Raw genomic sequence first — 18,447 nt, 5'->3', positions numbered from 1 at the left:
ACTTGAGCCGCATGTCTGGGCAGCCGCTGCGACGAAGCTCCAAACCACAACCCTCTTCATCGGCAGCGGAAAAATGTAAATCCATTTTATGTGCCTCTGAGGGGCGGTTCAAGATGAAGAACAATCCTGTAAGATTGTCATCAGGTTCAACTAGTGCCAACAAGTTGAGCTAAACAACATGGACATTCCGTCTCCCTCTTTGTCCATTTTTTATGTCACGTATCTTTAAGGACTCGGAACATCTGTGCAGCAAACATCTTTGTGCTGTGTTATTACTCACTGACACATAATGACAGGCCAATGGAGGAAAACTGGCAGTCAGCATGCGTGTGTGAGAAGTTGCTTAGTTCCCATCCTGTCCTCGTGCGTGGGAGTACATTGAAGGGCGGTAACGATATTGTTTACTGGGAGCCCAATGGTCATTAAACGTGTCACGAGAAAATATATTTATTTGACCGCTACAAGTCATTGGAGACAAATGAGGATGATGACTTTGTCCCCATCAAACGTGAAAGTGGCAACAATGCTGGACTTTCTTTGTGGGCTTTTTAAGAAGCGTCAAATAGTGCTGTGTTTCTTGAAATCCTTTTATTTCATTTGTTTTATGTTGAATTCAGAGTAGTCTTTTTCAAAATATAACTTCTCCCATAGTTATCTCAGTGATCACATTCCTGTCGACTCTCCTTTCTCTGCTGCTCCAAGTTTCCAAGGAAACAACATATTATGAGGTATGCCATTGTGTTTTTGTAATTGCCTTTATTCTGCCTAGCAACAAGCAGCCACACAAACAAGTGGTGACCAGCAGGAAGAATCTGACAAATTCTTTTGTTTGACTACATCATATCTACAAATTTCTATTTTCTGCTCATTTATATTTTCTGTTTGTTTGTTTTTTATATGTTGTGGAGTTTATCACACGGAAAAGAAATTGGGACAATTACTGTGTTAGCCTATCTATGCTATTTTATTTCATTTAAGACTTTAATATTTTGAATGATGAATGCATTGGTGTGGTGGGTGAACACTAGCGACATCTAGTGGACAAAGACTTTTTGTCTTCATTGAAACTAACGAACATTTTAACCTTAAAATTGTGAGGCAGACATCCCCGTTTTGCTCACATTATTTTGCATGGAAAATTTAATGTTTTATTGGCACACATCCAACAACCCCCCCACTAGTCAATTTATCTTGAATAATTAAAATAATCAGCTTTATAATAAGTGAAGAAGTGCATACAGCTAATTATTCCGTAACCTTCTGAGGTGCCTGATAAAGTGGGAAAGAAATGAGAACTTTGGAGCTGTTAATTAAGTCAGTGGACAGATTATGGCTTTGGAGTTAATTAAAAAAAAAATATTCGTATTCCTGTGTGCTCCACCTCGCAGGTCATTGCGGTATTATGTTTTTTTTCTACCATTTTTAGGTTTTATCACATTTTGAGCAAATTGCTCAAAGAATACTCAGCCAAAAAGTAAAATTACAAGCAATTTTTCAGAGATAAACATTGCCTGAAAAGAAAAAACACTGCCTTCAGTGTTCAGAACAATGACACAGTCACTTTTTAATAAAATCCCATTTTCCCATGAGCTCATACATGAAGAATATTACTTCTTAATCCTAAATCCTTTTTTCTCATTGTTAGTTAGAGGCAAAGATTCTGTGCAGACAGTGTTTTGCTTATAAATGCTTTATTTTAAATATGGTTCTAAGAAATAAAAATGACTTGACATATTTGTGGTATGGCGACCGAGAGTGCAAATGTGTGGGCAGGGCAATGCAACATTTATGCAGGCGAAAATAAGAGCAGCACTGTCACACGCGTGTCTGCGTGCATGCACATTCACCGCCAAACTCTGAAATTGGAGGCGCTCTGGAACTTGTCAGGCTAAAAATATCACCGGCGTTTGCATCAGGGGAGGTGGGCCATGTTGCAATTCTGGAAAGCATCTTTAAAATTTTAGAGTGCTGCACATTAAGTCTAATATGGAAAAGTTTGACTTTCACAAGTAGGAGAAACCTTCATATTTTCTTTTCAAGCATCATGCCTGCAGATATATTAAAAGTCCTTTTTTTTTTAATTTCCTCAGAGAGGCACAAGTGAACTCAGACCTAATCAAATTGGATTTCATAAGATACTGTAGGTCACCATGCAAACAGTACAACAAATTCCTCCACCTCCCTCCCTCCCTCCCCTGAATCCTGCAGAGCTTCAATCAATCCATCCTATGCTGAACTCAGGTGAGTGAGCAGATGTGCTCCTCCTCCTTGTCTTTCCTCCACAACTACTAATTCCGCTCCTCGCTCTCTTTCTTTTGGTTTCGCATCCAACTGGCAGCTCACCGAGGAGAATCTGTAGAGCATCGCAACAGCAAAGCGGGAAACAGCCATCATGCAGGTACGTTCATTTAAACGTATATGTTTGACTTTATCCAGATGTTGTGATTTTTCTGCGGTTCTACCACAACAGCCAACGCACGAGTCCGCCCTTTATTTAATAATTCATCATTCAAATTGATTTTGGCTCACGTTTTATGATTTTTTAACCACAGGGAAGAACAGCTACAAGCATGCTGACAATATTTTATTGGAATTTTTTTGTAAGGAAAAAAAATGTTTCATTTGCTTTTTAAATGCATCTTTTTTTTTTATCTATTATTTATCTTTTTTATTTTTCTGCTGTATCATGCAGCACATAATATTTGCATACAGCTGAATATTTCTTCAGTTTTGAATGTTTTTTTTCTTTGTCCTTTCAAGAGCTTATATAAATGGTCTAATCTTTTATTGATGCAATTTTAAGGAGTGTGAATAATTGAGTGAGGACACGCGTGTGCGTGTGTGCTCCGCCACCCTCTTCTCTTATTCAAACAGAATGAAAAAGCCAAGCATTGTGCAATATTTTTAATTCATGTGCATTCAAAAACACTTTGGTTGCATTTTTCAAACAAAAAACGCAACTAGATTGCCAATGTCGTTGAGCCAAATTAAATCACTGACAGATTTGATGATGAAAACGTCACAGAAAAATTGCTTCTCAGCTCTTTTAAAATTCAGACACAGTTTCCACAGTGACTTATCCCTGAAATATTCATCTGGCTGCAGAATGTGCTCCAGTGTCAGGTGACATGATGAAAATAACAAGAAAATGGGTTATTTTTAGAAGCGCTCTAGACACACAATGATTAGATATCTACAGCATCATCAGATCACATATTCTCTCTTAATGTACTCAGTAGCAAGGTGCTAGGGGGGCGGGGTCATATTTTGAAAATGGAAAGTCATTCCTCCAGCAAATCAAAAGGGAGAAAAAAATGACTAAGTGGGAGATTAGTGTGCAACAGACATGTCTAAAGTAAAACCATAATTAAAAGAAGTCTATTTGTGTCTCCCTTAAGGCACAAGGCAAGGAGGTGGATGGCGGTCTGCTGCCTGATGGGAAAGAGCCGGCCGGACAAGCTGAGGGCTCAAAGTGGGAGAAACCCAAGTTCTCACGAAAATCTCTCATGAGGTGCTGTCTGGTCAAGTGGATCATCGCTAGCACCACTCAACAAGGGCCAGGTAGAACTATTGTCAAATCGTGACCCAATAGTTAAGAACAATTGAGAAAAAACAATTGGACTGGTTAAGTGCACAAGTGAATTATTTGTCACTACTTTATCGCCATCTACTGGTCAAAAGATGGAACTCCCACAGCAAATGATAATGAAAAGATTGAGGATATTCAATTGGACAGTTTTTATGTGAATAAATGGGAAGAAATTTGGGTCTTTTTTTTTTTCTTCAAGAAGTAACTTCTGTTGATTTATTAGTTGTCATAATGTTTGATTTATTTAGACTTTTTTTTTAGATTAGAGGGGAAGAGAGCAGAACTACATCGGAACTCAAGATGCATCAAACACTGATGCTGCATTGTTTTTATTGTACGAGCTTTGAATGTTATTGCTGTGATGACGTGTTTTTTTCCCCCTCTAACCCGTGTCTGGGTATAGATCATACTGTTAGTCTAATTCTTGTTTTGGGTTTTGTGCTCAAAAAAGCTTGTGATGCTTAAACTATTAAGGGCTGAGGATTGATCCTTGTGGCACGCCGCATACTAGACACTAAATTTTTGTCCCAAGAAACCTAGCTTCCTCAAAATAATCAGCAAATTAGCATATGCTGACGGTAGGGAATCCTCCAAGCCCACAGGAAAGTTTCCACCTCCAACAAAATGAGCTGTCCCACTCCCCCCCCATCAAAGATTGTTACCTCTTAACAATTGATTTGCCCTCTGCTACTTAAATTGAGTCCATTATGTTATGTAGAGTCATCAGTTTTGCATCTCACTTCCCTTTACTGGTCTGTAAGCTTGCTGGCAAACACATTGAAAATATGTAACATGCTAAGCACATGGATGTTAGATGGAAAGTTGCAGCGGCACCGACACGCCTGCTGTGCGTACCGGCAGTACTTTAAACAAGGTGCCTTTTAGCGCCCCCCCCCCCGTCAAATGTGTTTTAAGCTCAGCGATATTGACAAGCCGGCTCCTTCACTCTTAAGTGCTGTTCATATATCCATAGCATCAGCGGATATGGATCATCGTTTTTTTTTTTTTTAATACAACTTTGCATCCAAATGACTGAGCAAATAAAGATGAGACTATCCAAACCTCCCAAACGCATAGGTGAGAGGTGGTGGGTTGCCACCACTAGCGATGGGAGCTAGTTTAGCATCATGTGAGGGGGGGGATCAATGCTTCTCATCATCATCCGGCAGCATGTGGTGGTGGAATCCTATTTTAACTTTGCCTCTTTGGACTCGGATTGTCTCCTAATGAGTCTCGCTTGTAACTGCTGATGTCTTCACTCCAAGCTGCATTGTCAGATTCTTTTTTTAAGACCTCATCGCCAAGGCTTAGTGAGATGCCATGATGGGATTGGATGGCATGGAAATTATCGCAATGGTAGTTGTTGCCGGGATGTTTTATTCTGTGCTTAAACAGTTTGGGATGTGTGACCCTTTGATGCAGGAAGGTAAGAATATTCTGTTGCCTATTCGATTCACCTGTGATGTTTATGATGTCATCTACCAAGAAGTGGGTCAAAAAAATCGACTATATATTGTTAAATGGGGTCACGGTATATTTAAATGTGTTTTTAATTTTATGGTCATCATCTCAATTTCTCCCCCCTGGTCTTGTCTCTTCCCACTTTCCATTTGTGTTGCGCTCCTTGTAAAGATGGTGAGTATTTATGTTACAGTAAACTGAGTTGATATTTTAGCACGTTTGACATAATCCTCCCTTTTCATGATGGACATTTTGAATATTAAATTACAGGAGAAATTTACTTGCTTGCTTTACCAGTGTCTGTTCTCGATTTCTTAAATGAGAATAATCTGCACAACTTGCATTCAAAGTGTCCAAAATGAAAGTTAAAAATAATGCTCTGAACGGTTGTTATTTATTATCTTTTTTCCCCAGCACTTATTTTTTCTTATTTTTATTATTATCGTTTTTATTTATTATTTTTATATTGTTATTTTTTATTACAAATTTTTATTTTATTATTTTTATTATTAGAATTTTGGTATGTTTGTTGCACTTTCTTAACATCCTTACTCTGTTTTGCATCCAGATGGAAAGAATTGCCTTATTTTGCTTTCCATTAGCAATAGACAAACCCCCCACCCCCACCCCTCTGGATTTTCCAGTTATTATTGCCGTGTCTTCACGTTCCCCCTTTTGGCCTTTTCTTTTTTACCTCCCTCTGGCAGACAGCAGCGACTGTGACCTCGAGCTCTCCATGGTACGTCATCAACCCGAAGGCCTTGAGCAGCTCCAGGCGCAGACCAAGTTCACCAGGAAGGAACTTCAGTCCCTTTACAGAGGCTTTAAAAATGTAAGAAAAAAAAAAAGATTGGTCCACATTTTCTTTTTAAAGCTTTATTCAGTTTTTCTGCTTGTGCACAAAAGTGCTGCTTTGACGCAATCATGTGATTTATACCGTCAACTGTTGATGCTAATGCATATGGTGGGAGTTGCAGGTTTTAGTGCACTTTAACGGAGGTCAACACTAATCAAAGTGGATACAAAGACTACAAGCCGAAATACATTAAGGATGCGTGTCATGACTTGTGGTCAGGAACCGTCCCTGTAAGCAAAACCATGTTGCTTATACAGTGGAACGTTTAATGCGTAACGCAAGAAGACTCTATTTTGGGTTAGCGATGTGTTTGCTGCCACTCTAAGTGCGCCCCTGGTTGTCATGGTAACAAAAAAACATCTTGCATAAGCTCAGATCAGGTGAGTCAAGGACTACTAGCAAAGACCCAGACATGTAAAAAGCACATGTAATCAATATTGTTATTCATTCATATTTTCACAAATAGGAATGTCCCAGTGGGCTTGTGGATGAAGAAACGTTCAAGACCATTTACTCGCAGTTCTTTCCTCAAGGAGGTAATTGGCAATTTTGATTGACATTTTTCAATGAGAGCTTTTTGTCCATTTTGGCGCCTTGCCCCCTCAGATGCCACCATGTATGCACATTTCTTGTTCAACGCTTTTGACATGGATAGAAGCGGCGCCATCCGATTTGAGGCAGGTCTTTTCTACTTTTATTTATAATTTTGAGAATATTTATCAGCTAACTAAATGACCTTCGCAGGACTTTGTGGTGGGCTTGTCCGTGCTGCTTCGAGGATCGGTGACAGAAAAGCTGCGCTGGGCCTTTAATCTCTATGATATCAACAAAGATGGCTACATCACTAAGGAGGTTTGAGAAATTTGGAAAAGTCTACACACCCCTATTAAAATACCTGTTTTTTGTCATCAAAAACATTTCCCCCTACTATTGTGACATATAACTTGCACGACTCAATTACAAAAACGGGGGGGGGAAATGAGGTTGCATAAGTGTGCACACCCTTGTGCACCCACAGCCATTACAAGTGATATAATTCAATTTTTGCATACACACAATAGGAAGAAGCACTTGACTGTGACTTCTTATTTTCTTCCAGGACATGTTGGCAATAATGACTTCCATTTATGACATGATGGGCAGGTACACCTTACCGAGCGTACGAGAAGATTCCCCATATGAACATGTGGAGAAATTCTTTCAGGTATGCTGACTGTTTGGTCGACTTAAAACAAGAAGTCCATGGAAACAATTATTTTCCAGAAAATGGATCGGAACCGTGACGGCATGGTGACCATCGATGAATTCATAGAAACTTGCCAAAAGGTAGAACCAACAATTTGAGTCACCTTTTTGAGTTTTGCACATCACATAATTAATTCATGTTCTGTCTTTGGAACAGGATGAGAGTATTATGTCTTCCATGCAACTTTTTGAAAACGTCATCTAGCTTCAGACGGAGGAATGTGGAAACGCCTCAGAACCTTAGAAATCACCGTAGGTTTTCTTTTCCCCCCAAATATAGTAGCCGTACTCGACTGTAGAGAATACCACGTGCCAATTAGAAGTCAGTTAGGACAGGAAGGCTTTATTTTTATTTTTATAAATTATATTAGATTTGTATCATTTCTTTGACAAATAAATAATGACACTTAATTCAAATGAATTACAATGTAACGTTTTGTCTGTATGATTTAACAAGTCCAAGCTGTTCATCTAGCCATAGCTCTATCTAATAAAAAGTAGTGCTTTGCCGCCGTCTTGTAGCATCTTCTAAATTATAAACCGTTTTTTAGGTGACTTACAAATTCATACTTATTATGAAACACCATTTTATGCAGTCTATGTTGTGACAAAGGAGCTTCACATAGTTAAGTCATGTGAACAAGTGTGTGTCTGTCACAAGTTTCCCCTCAAAGGAAACGGGATCTTCCACACTCTTAGGAAAAGTGGAGAAAAAAACAAAACAAAGACAGAGTTGAGTGATTTCACTGGACAGAAATGTCTGTTAACAATCATCGCTGTTGTTTTACATCCTCTGGACGCTTTTACTTTCTTGTGCAAAACATGCCGTGCAAATGGGTTCTTAGTCATTGCTGTCTGCTGTGTTGTATAGAATGAATCGCAGGCCCTGAAGCTACTCAAGCACTCTGTGTGATTATGAAGAAAGAGTTTCAAAAAGTCAGCTTGTTGTTTTTCAAAGAGGGGATGTCCAGTAGAAAGTCGATACAAACCTTGTTGAAATACGTTTTTATTTTAATTGTCATAATATGCAATTTACCGCTAAAAGCATGTCAGTAGAGTTGCGTGTTGTTGTCGACAAACAAACGCGTGTGGTGTTGCACCGTCCGCTTATGTGCTGAATAATGGCACATGAGCGTTGGGAGGTCAGCAAAAATCATTCAACCTGTACTGTATTATTCATCTCGGGCCAATAGGGACACGTAGGGGGAGGGGCTTAGCTCTTGTTGGTATGGAATTAATTATGAACACAGCACCTTCTGGATCAAATGGATGGGCCTCATCATTGCATCCTCAGAGCGGGACTCCACGAGAAGGTAAACACATTGAATTGTTCTTTGATTTTTATTTTTTGCATGTTATTGACAAAGTAAATACATTGTTTAACAAATAATATTTTACTAGCCCTAGTACAAAATACATAAATCTAGAGAAGCCTTTTCATTTATTTGTAATTCTTCATATTTTTATTCTCTAAACTACACACAATTGTTGAATCATTTGATTGTGTAGCCTTTTCTTAATGCCGTTTGCTTTTTAGGTGTCTGACTGTCAGTTCTATTATTAAATTCAAAGCAAAGAAAATAATGAACGTGTTTTGACTAGTGTGTTTTTGCAGGACCTCTAGATTGTGATGACAAGCCAGCAAAAGCTTGCGTCACTGTGGCTCTTGTTGCTGCTCATCGTAGCACTCTCCTCAGCTGCGCAGTCCACTTCCAGTAAGCGTGGCGGAAAAAGCAACAAGGCGCCTGCCTCAAAGGGTCACGGCCTCCCTAAGAATGGTCTGAAGTGGGCGGGGACAGCGACCGGCATGCTGGGCGGTACAGGGACGGGATATGGACTGGGTTTCCTCGGGAGGCCCAAGCAGGGGTCCAGGGGGCCCGGCGGCCACAAAAAGGAATCCAGCGAGCGTTACGGCGGCCAAGGGCAAATGTTTCGCAATCAGTCGAGGTGGAGGGCTTTTCTGAAGGCGGAAGCGCCTGCCCACCTGAGTAACCGCTTCCTTATGCTGGGACATACACTCACCTTCCTCACAGGGATTTGTATGAGCGCACTTTGACCTGGTGGAAATAGAATAAAAGTTTGCAAATGATATTCCTTGGTGATTCATGTTGTGTAATTTTGATCAAGAGCGGAGGGAGAAATTCTTAAATTCAGACACTGTGTAGCGCAAATTAATTTAAAATAGCTTCAAATGTATTTGACTGAAAAAAAAAGACGAGTCACAAAACAGAGAACTGAGTCAAGAGATAGGGATTTCTGACAGAATTTATTTGATAACATACACTTTTACAGCAAATTGTAATACATTAGTATCATTTGTTGGCTGGGGGGGGGTTCAGATTAATGCAACTGAATTCGATGACGTATTTATTTAGTATTCCAATTGTAAAGGAGAAGTGCACTTTTTTCCCTATGGGAAACACAAACGTGTGGAAAATACCCAACATTCATTTAAATTTCAATTTAATTGACAAGACTGAAGGATTTGTGAAATTTAAAAATATATAAAACAGCAAAAGAAAATGATCTACTACTGCACAATAAATCATTGCCGGGACCTGGCTAACTAGTCAAAGATTAAAAATGGACAACTGAGATGGAAAGATGTCTTTAAAATTTAAATTGAAAGTACACTTTCTTCTGTTACAACTTTACTGTCATAACATGATGCTTGTCTCATATTATAGCTTTATTCTTGTAAGAATGTAACATTTTTTCCTGAATATTTCAATGAACATCTTGCAACTTTTTATCCTTATAATTTCAGCAGTAGTTTTTCCAGCGTGCTCCTGTTACAATTTGTCTGAAAACATTTGCATGATAATTCCCGGAAAGCAGGCGCTCTATTTACACAACACAGTGCACACCCTGTTTACGCTCAGCAGGTGAAGCATTATTACTAGCTATAGTAAATAAACTGCTATATAAGTGCAAAAAAAAACAACAACAACAACTTCGTACCGGTACTCTATTAACAACATTAAGTGCAAATAAAAAATGAGACAGTACTTTTCATGAAGACGCACAGGTTAGTTGTATGCAGAATGTGTGTGTGTGTGTATATGTGTGTGTATATACGTGGGGTAGTTAATCAATTGTTAGGTGCCGTCTCGGTTACATGATGCTTTTATATACGATGCTGTTTATATAGCAACTCTGATCAAACCTGGAAATGTTCATTTCTATTCAAGGATCAAAAGTGTTTGTGAATTTCACCATTCTGCTCCTTGTTTGAGATTAGCAAGGTTTGCAAAAAAGTACTGAAACCTTGAAAATTTAAAGACAAAGTGCCTTTTAGAAAGTCCAATATGTATCCCTCCTAAGTTTTTATCAGTAGTTTACATAGTTGTTGACATAACATGAGCCAGAAGGTGCAAAATTCATTATTGAACATATAGAATACATGGGACCAGCATTACACGTGCAGCTATAATGGCGGAACTGACTTTTTTTTACTGGAGTAGAAGCATGCTGGACAGCATCACGAAGAGTGATGGAAAAAACTGTACCACCCCGGATCTTGGCCCACTTTGGACCTGAGAGTCAAACTTGCGTTTCTCCAGGAAGCGCTCGGAGTAGACCATGTAATCCTCCACGCAGCGCCGTACCTTCATCTGTTCCACCAGAGATGGGTAGCCGATCTCCTCGATGCTCACTGTGTCGTCGTCTTCTGGGATATTTCCGGAGGAGTTGGTCTTCTGTTCCTTGAGAAGATCCGTTCTGTTCATACATTTGGCCATGAACGCGTCGTAGGTATCGGCTCTCGGCGGCGGTTTGTAGACATAATCGCGGCCAAAGTCCTTTTGGTCGGTGGATTGCGAACCGTAACGACGGTACATGTAGTTGTTGTAGTAGGACTCTTCCTCTGGGTTACGGAACGAGAAGTGCGGTCGAGGGAAGCGCCCCAGTCCATATCCTATCGCCATCCCGGCTACGGCGCCCACGCCCGCCGCCATGATAGCCTTCTTGGCGAACCCCGTAGATTTGGGTTGGTAACCCATACCCTGCACGGAACGGGAGAAGGGGGACCCTCCCGTTCCGTGACCGCCGTACCCGTAAGCGCCCCCGCCAATGTGGGGACTCAAGATCTTATTGTTTGGGTTTCCTTGTGGATATTGGTTTCTGTTTGGATACCCCCCTGCAGCTGGGTAGCCTCCTGCAACTGGGTAGCCACCCCTGTTTGGGTAGCCCCCTGGATTCTGGTTAGGATATCCTCCGGCAGGGTATCCTGGGTTGCTACCACCTCTGCCTGGATTCTGGTTGGGATAACCGCCTCCAGCTGGGTAATTGCCCCTTCCAGGGTTTTGGTTGGGGTATCCACCTCCTGCGGGGTACTGGTTGGGGTATCCACCGGCAGCTGGATTACGGCCTGCGGGGTTCTGGTTTGGATAGCCGCCAGCAGGGTTCTGGTTGGGGTATCCACCAGCAGCTGGATTACGGCCTGCCGGGTTCTGGTTGGGGTATCCACCAGCGGCTGGTTTACGACCGGCAGGGTTTTGATTTGGATAACTACCACCAGCTGGATAACTACCACCAGCTGGATAACCACCGGCGTTGGGTCGACCGGGATTCTGGTTGGGGTAACTACCGCCTCCCGGATAACTTGATGGGTTTCTATTTCCTGCTCCTGGGTAATTCCCACCAGATGGGTATGGATTGGTGTTTCGATTAGAGGAGCCTCCCGGATTCGAGCTGGACGGTTTGGATTGCGAGCCCCGGTTACTCGAAGAAGAGCTGGAAGATCTCCGGCTACTGCTGCTGCTGCTCCCGCCCCCTCTCTTGGCCCATGTAGAGTCGGTGTTTAGCAGACATATGATGAGAGAAGACAGCAAAGCTGCCTCGACCCATCGCTTCATCCTAACCCTAAGAAGAAAAGGAGCAAAATCACTGATTTGAAATTAAATAAACACAATTACCAACAACAATGACAAGGCAACAAATGACATCATGGTCCTGGTCGGTAATTGATCATCCGATAGAGAGAGCGACTTTAACCTGATAGTACTTTAGCAATCGGCTTTTTTTTCCCTCTCATCGTGTGCTTGACTAAAACAAATTGTCGAATATATCATTTTTCTTTCAAATAAATCGGCAACAGGCAACTTGGCCGACAGCAATCAACCATAAGAATAAAACGAATATAAATAACGGAATTAGCTTTGTCTCGACTATGGAAAATGATTATTGCGTTTACCTGAATAATGTCCCACTGAGGAAAAACGGCTAAATACGATTATTCGTCGTTAAATTGAGAGATTAGGCGTTGTTGTCCTCTGTGTTCTTTTGCTCCGTTATGCGCTGAGCCTGTGAGGGTTGGGTCTTGAGCTGCGGAGCACTCGTTTTCGCACACACCCTCAACCTGACATTTGAATGAGTCCAGATACAACCAGTTACCAGGAAAACAATTTTGCTTGATTGTACTCTTTTTGTGTTAAAATGCTCCAGAGTAATTATGCGATTAATACAACATGAACATTTTGGAAGGTCATTTTTGTATAAATGTTATTTAGTTCATCATGTGACGCCCAGCTCGCAAAACAAGCGCATCTGTTACTCATGCGCAGTAGTGCGGTCCAAAGCTGGGCAGAACGGCTAGCGTCTCTCTCATTGGCTGATGGCACCACGGCTGTGACGTCACGACTGTAAACTGACAGGATACCCGTATGTACTCGCGGTACATCGTGGAAAGATGTCGGGAAGGAGAGTAACAAGTGGAGGAACCGTGGACACGAAATCAGCCATAAAGCTCCAACGTCGCCGTGTTTATTGCTAGATTTTAAATTAAGTAAGTGGCTGAATTAGTTATTCCAAGAAGCGGAGTCGTCTGGTGTGCATGGGAGGCTAAAAACGTCTTAATCCGAAGAAGAGACCGAGCGGTGACTGGCAAATACGACCGCGTGAGAGGGCTTCAACCGGGCAGGGGTGCTGCTTCGGCTTCCCGCTTAGGTGGGGATGTTATCCGTACTGTCTTATGGCAGACTGGTAGCCAGAGCTGTCCTCGGTGGACTCTCGCAGACGGACGGGCGCGACTACAGCCTCGTTACCGCCAGCTATGGCTTCGGCAAGGACTTTCGGAAGGGGATTCTTAAGAAAGGGATGTGCTACGGGGACGACGCCTGCTTCATTGCGAGGAACAAAAGTGCCGACGTTTTGGGTAAGATCACTCTCCGTTAGTGGGAACCGGTCTGCATGCTCCGGTTGTACCCGGTTGACCTTCAGTGGTCCGTCGTCCACCCCTACACGTGGACTGACCTCACGATGAAAACACAACAGCCTCCACCCCCTCCGGTCACACAGCCTGAACATTATCCCCAAACTTCCATTTTACTAAATGTGTCAGTTTCATTTGTATGCATTCACTATGTAAAATTGACCTATAACGGCGTAATTTATTGTTATGACATGTTGTCGAGGTGGAGTTTTTACGCCGTAAACCAAATGACCTTTCACCTAGATACGTTCGGACAAAAAAGCGGTGCAAGATAATTCACCAAATCGAGTCGGGGGGTGTATATAAACTCATACAAAAACTCCCAATGTTGAAATTAACACAAATTCGAAACATTGTGACAGAAAACAACAAGGTCAGAATGGTCGAGCATGGAGGTGGCCATTTTGCTAACAGCGACGTTAGCCTCTCTTAGCTTGGCTGGAATTGGCTTTTGTCCACAGACGTGTTGAGTAAACGAAAGAGTTTTTCATGCCTTTCCGGGGGAACCACCTAGGAGTTTCTCATACAGGGTTTATTTTCTTAAATGTATCACAGAAAACTGTGTGCAAATTTCCCTTTAAACCTAACACGTTTACTCTTTAATAAAATTATGGAGGGGGCTGCATCAATTCTGCAATTTGAGTTTATTTATTTAACACATTTGTGAACATGAGAAGGGATTATAAACTTCTAAAACCGTGATCTCACAACAAACAAAGACCAAAATATTACAAAATGTCAATGGTTTGCATCAGCCGATCTCTGGGAATTAAAAATATTGTTTGTATTTCTGCCTTTGTGATGTAAGAGGTCTTATTTACATGCTTTTCATTGTTCTTTAATGTTCTTAAATAATTCATTATAGTAAATTTCTTGGCTTATTTTATTGTACTGTCCTGGCTTTGTCCAGTTCAAAACAATAATTTGTGTTATTCAATTGACCTTGTGAACACCGCACATTTTGTTTCTCTCTCTCAAGATTGGTGTGTTAATTTCCTGCTTGTCTCACAGGTGTAGCGGATGGCGTGGGTGGCTGGCGAGACTACGGCGTCGACCCATCTCAGTTCTCTGCCACGTTGATGAGAACATGCGAGCGGCTAGTGAAGGAAGGTCGCTTCACTCCGAGCAATCCAGTGGGCATCCTGACCTCTGGCTACTATGAACTCTTGCAGAACAAAGTCCCCCTTTTAGGTAAATTACGCTCCGCATCACACATTATGAGGATGTACATTTTGTGAAACCAAACAGAAACTCAATCTACCGCAGCGCTCACAGTTGTTGAATAACCAGTTTCGTATTCATTGCGATGGTAATGTGTACTTGAGCTCTGCAGCCGAATACGGCTCTGTTTTGCCCCCCAAGGGTACAATCGCTCAGCAGCATAAATAATAATAAACACCTCAAGGTACCGATAAATATTAGCTGTTTTTTTTTTGTAGGCAGCAGCACAGCCTGCATCGTAGTACTGGACCGACGGAGTCACCAGCTCCACACGTGTAACCTCGGCGACTCGGGCTTCCTGGTGGTGCGCGGAGGCGAGGTGGTACACCGTTCGGATGAGCAGCAGCACTACTTCAACACGCCCTTCCAGCTGTCCATCGCTCCCCCGGGGTCCGAAGGGGTGGTGCTCAGTGACAGGTGGGCGGCGAGACCCGTGTGACGCACCGTGAAAAGAAGTGCCCCTTAGCTTTTGTTGTGCTCAGTATTTGCTGTCTTCCTTCACACTGAATATGAGGGAAGGAATTTCATTCTGTAGATCTCGATTACATGTACATCATTTGCAACCTCAAAACGGCGAAGGCTCCTATTACTAATAAATAGCATGGCGTGCTCTATAAAATGGCCTCCGGACCATGTCGTTTTGGATTTTGGCAAATTTGCATTAGCTGAACTCTATCTTTTTTTTATTTTATTTTTTTAATTAGGAACAGAGTCATAGGGTACTGACATTCACCCATTAATGGATTCCCATTAAAATTAATGGAACACAACTATCCAGTCCAACCGCAGAGTCGAGTTTCCCTCTCACAGATGCCTGGCGGAACCACACTTTTGCCCAAAGACAAAAAGGGAAAAATTATGCTTAAACTGTTTCTACACCAGGACTTCAGTATGTCATAGGTTCTGGAAATAAATACGCGGCCGTGAGACCAGCAAGACTCCCTAGCGAGGCAGGACTGCTAGCATGTCAACAGTTAACAAAACACCGTGTCCGAGCGACCTCCTCCTTAATAATAGATACGAAGAGCTTCAGTTTTGCGTTTCTTTGAACTCATTGTCCCCGTTTTCCCCTTTTCAGTCCAGAAGCTGCTGACAGCTCCTCGTTTGACGTGCAGCTCGGTGACATCATCCTCACCGCCACCGACGGCCTCTTCGACAACATGCCCGATTACATGATTCTCCGGGAGCTCAAAAAACTCAAGGTGTGACATCATTTTTAAACGGGCGTGCAACATCCTGCACGGATTAGATTTCCTCCTAAGTAATGTCTCGTCTTCTTATTCAGACCAGCAACTATGAGAGCATTCTGCAGACGGCGCAGAGTATAGCGAAACAAGCTCACGACCTCGCCTATGATCCCAACTACATGTCGCCGTTTGCACAGTTTGCATGTGACAACGGTCTGAATGTAAGAGGTAAGCGTGTCCCTCACACGCACCAAGAATGACGTCCAGTTGTTGAGGTGCATCTCATCACATGACCACAACGGCATCACAAACACTTCAAATGTATTTGTCTGGTTTTCTCCCGCAGGAGGAAAGCCAGACGACATCACGGTGCTGCTTTCCATCGTGGCCGAATATACAGACTAGGAAGCGCGTGCGCTCGAATGTGCGTTTGGCGCCGCGGGGCTCGCTCACCCCTTTCCCGTCCGCCCGACTCTTCCTCAGACACGACGCCCACGCTTCCATCCATGTGTGTTTAGTTTTCGTTTGTTCCTCCGGCGTGTCAAAGGGAAAGCGGGCAGATCGGATAGATCCATGTTGACCGTGGTGCAGGAGCACATTAAGGCGTCTAAATTGCACGGCATGGAAAGAGGAGTAAGCCAGGCTTTGGAGGTTCTTTGATCAAGAATTAAGAGGTTGAACTTGAATGTGTTTCTGTAGCCCCATTTGAGGCCAATGCAGAGGAGGTGGCTTTGCGAATGTGCAGGTTGAGCTAACTAGCTCGGCCCTCGGAGGGAACTCAACAGCGCCTCCGTCGAGGCAACATGCATCGAGGTTTGGGGCTTGTAAATAGTTCTGAGACTGTCTTTACTTTTGGATTTATTACTCTTTGACCTACTGTTGCGAGTGATGCGTTCACGGACACACTGAGATAGTGTGATAGGAAAAGGGAGTAATTGCGTGCGTTTGAGCGAGTTCCAATGTGTCACGTTTGACGTTAAGAGAAACGCTATAGCATCTGGTAATGCTCACGGTTGCAAACATAGGTCAAGGGTGTGACGATAAAGAGATGTCTATTTTTTTAAATAATGTTGGAAAGTCTCTGTCCAGATCAAATGCTGTATTTCCTCCTATAGTGGTTTACTCAATGAACTGCCAAGATTGTCAGATGTTGATTGGGGTGGGCGGGGCTTTACACGTAACAGATGGATTTTGAAAATATTAAAATGACGATACATTTTATCCACACATTTTTCAGACGAGACAACAGACGAAAAATCTCTTTGCGCGCCTCGCATCCAAAAATTGCATCTTTTGGTTAAACATTTAGATCCACTAACGTAGATCAAATATTACCATTTTATTTTGTATGTGCTGTCCAGCAAAACAGTATTGCAGAATCTTTTTGCAGTTTGATTCAACGTGTGGGGAGGGGAAAAAAAAAAAAAAAACTTTTCACATAAGTCATCAACTAAAACCGTCCCAAAATTAGGAAAGTCATGCTTTTGTTGGACAGTGGTGATTGTTCTTACACCGCTACCTAGTGGCACAATACTCTGTAAATGTTATTTAATGTAAGGCGTTTATTTCTTCCAGTGTGACAAGGGTACTATTTGAGGAAATATGGTATGTTTGGTTTAGGAAAAAGTCGTAGCAACTATTAGCTGATTTTTTATTTTTTTTTAACTTGCTGCTTTTCACCATGGTTGTGTGAGTGCGGATTTCAGTCGCGTTATGTAATGTCTTGACCGTTTCAACATGGGTACACCAATGACATCTTTTCTTAATATATTCATCAGAACGCCTTGTGGTTGTAAACACGCAGCAATATTGTACACAAATTATGCTCAAAATTTAATGGGATTGATCCGATTTTTCTTGCTGGAGGATATTGTCTTTCATACATGCGATTGGTTGTCTGTAGAGCTTGTGCACGACAGCTTTCTGAAGCCAAAGAACGAAAGCCATATAGAGTAGAATGCATATTAGGGACCCTGCTCTGTACTGTATGTCTTGCTGTAAGTGGAGACCAATAATGTCACTGTTTTATGTATTTCAATATTATAGTAGGAGCTGTACTCGTGTGGCGGGGGTAGATTATTTGTCAGTGCTTTTCTCTTTGCATGGTTTCAGTCGATCCGTTTTACTCCTGTGTCTTTAAAATGTATGTCCTGTAAAAATGTAACTTGTATGCAGACAAAGGCTGTGAAATTTTAGCGTGCGAATGAAAAGGGGGGAGCACAATTTAAGCCTTACTTAACACATGATCCGTCATCAAGAGGCCTTCCCTGTCTTTGCAAGCTTGTCTCGTCCATGTTGTTGTTTGTGTGTTCAATACGGTCTGCGTACGTCCAGTTGTGTGTTCTCCCCATCAAAGCAAAGGTGCTTCTGCCATCTCTACGACTGGTACGATTGTCCTTTTTCCAACAAGCGATATTTGTATGGGTGAATGAACTGTACATCTGTTTGTCACGGTGTAACAATGCAAGTCTAATTTATGTAAATATGTTTTGAAAAGAATGTACAATATTTAAATAAAGAAGTTATAGTATTTTTATTTATTATTATTATAATTAAAAGTATTTATATTTATCAGAAAATGACTTGATTCCTTATTAATTGCTCAATTATAATCTGAGTCTGCAAAATTTTAATTTGTAAAACTTGTTTTAAAATGTAAAATATAAATATCCCCACA

At 41.8% G+C, this 18,447-nt stretch overlaps 2 protein-coding genes across 4 annotated transcripts; both read left to right on the top strand.

Moving 5' to 3' along the window:
• Positions 1-223: 223 nt before the first annotated feature.
• On the top strand, positions 224-9,242 carry LOC133163158 (calsenilin-like). Of its 3 annotated transcripts, none has more exons than XM_061292798.1 (11): positions 224-2,241; positions 2,339-2,398; positions 3,399-3,561; positions 5,758-5,882; positions 6,373-6,442; positions 6,513-6,583; positions 6,651-6,758; positions 7,006-7,049; positions 7,111-7,232; positions 7,309-8,464; positions 8,767-9,242. In XM_061292798.1, exons 2-9 carry the CDS (start codon positions 2,393-2,395, stop codon positions 7,187-7,189), a joined length of 666 nt encoding a protein of 221 aa, XP_061148782.1. In that variant the 5' UTR covers positions 224-2,241; positions 2,339-2,392; the 3' UTR covers positions 7,190-7,232; positions 7,309-8,464; positions 8,767-9,242. The 3 variants fall into 3 exon arrangements, with proteins under 3 accessions (XP_061148782.1, XP_061148780.1, XP_061148781.1); XM_061292796.1 differs by having other exon boundaries at positions 7,006-7,110; positions 7,170-7,232; XM_061292797.1 differs by lacking the exons at positions 224-2,241; positions 2,339-2,398; positions 3,399-3,561 and adding an exon at positions 3,576-5,015 and having other exon boundaries at positions 7,006-7,110; positions 7,170-7,232.
• Positions 9,243-12,802: 3,560 nt separating this feature from the next.
• On the top strand, positions 12,803-18,300 carry LOC133163154 (protein phosphatase PTC7 homolog). The gene is made up of 6 exons (XM_061292788.1): positions 12,803-13,305; positions 14,374-14,553; positions 14,802-15,000; positions 15,662-15,785; positions 15,869-15,998; positions 16,117-18,300. The coding sequence occupies exons 1-6, from the start codon at positions 13,104-13,106 to the stop codon at positions 16,173-16,175; spliced, it is 894 nt and encodes a 297-aa protein (XP_061148772.1). The 5' UTR covers positions 12,803-13,103; the 3' UTR covers positions 16,176-18,300.
• Positions 18,301-18,447: the final 147 nt, after the last annotated feature.

This window comes from Syngnathus typhle, linkage group LG12 (genome assembly GCF_033458585.1).
Source record: "Syngnathus typhle isolate RoL2023-S1 ecotype Sweden linkage group LG12, RoL_Styp_1.0, whole genome shotgun sequence".
Lineage (NCBI taxonomy): Eukaryota > Metazoa > Chordata > Actinopteri > Syngnathiformes > Syngnathidae > Syngnathus > Syngnathus typhle.
Note: the sequence above shows the minus strand (reverse complement) of the source record. Positions and strands in the feature narration are given on the sequence as shown.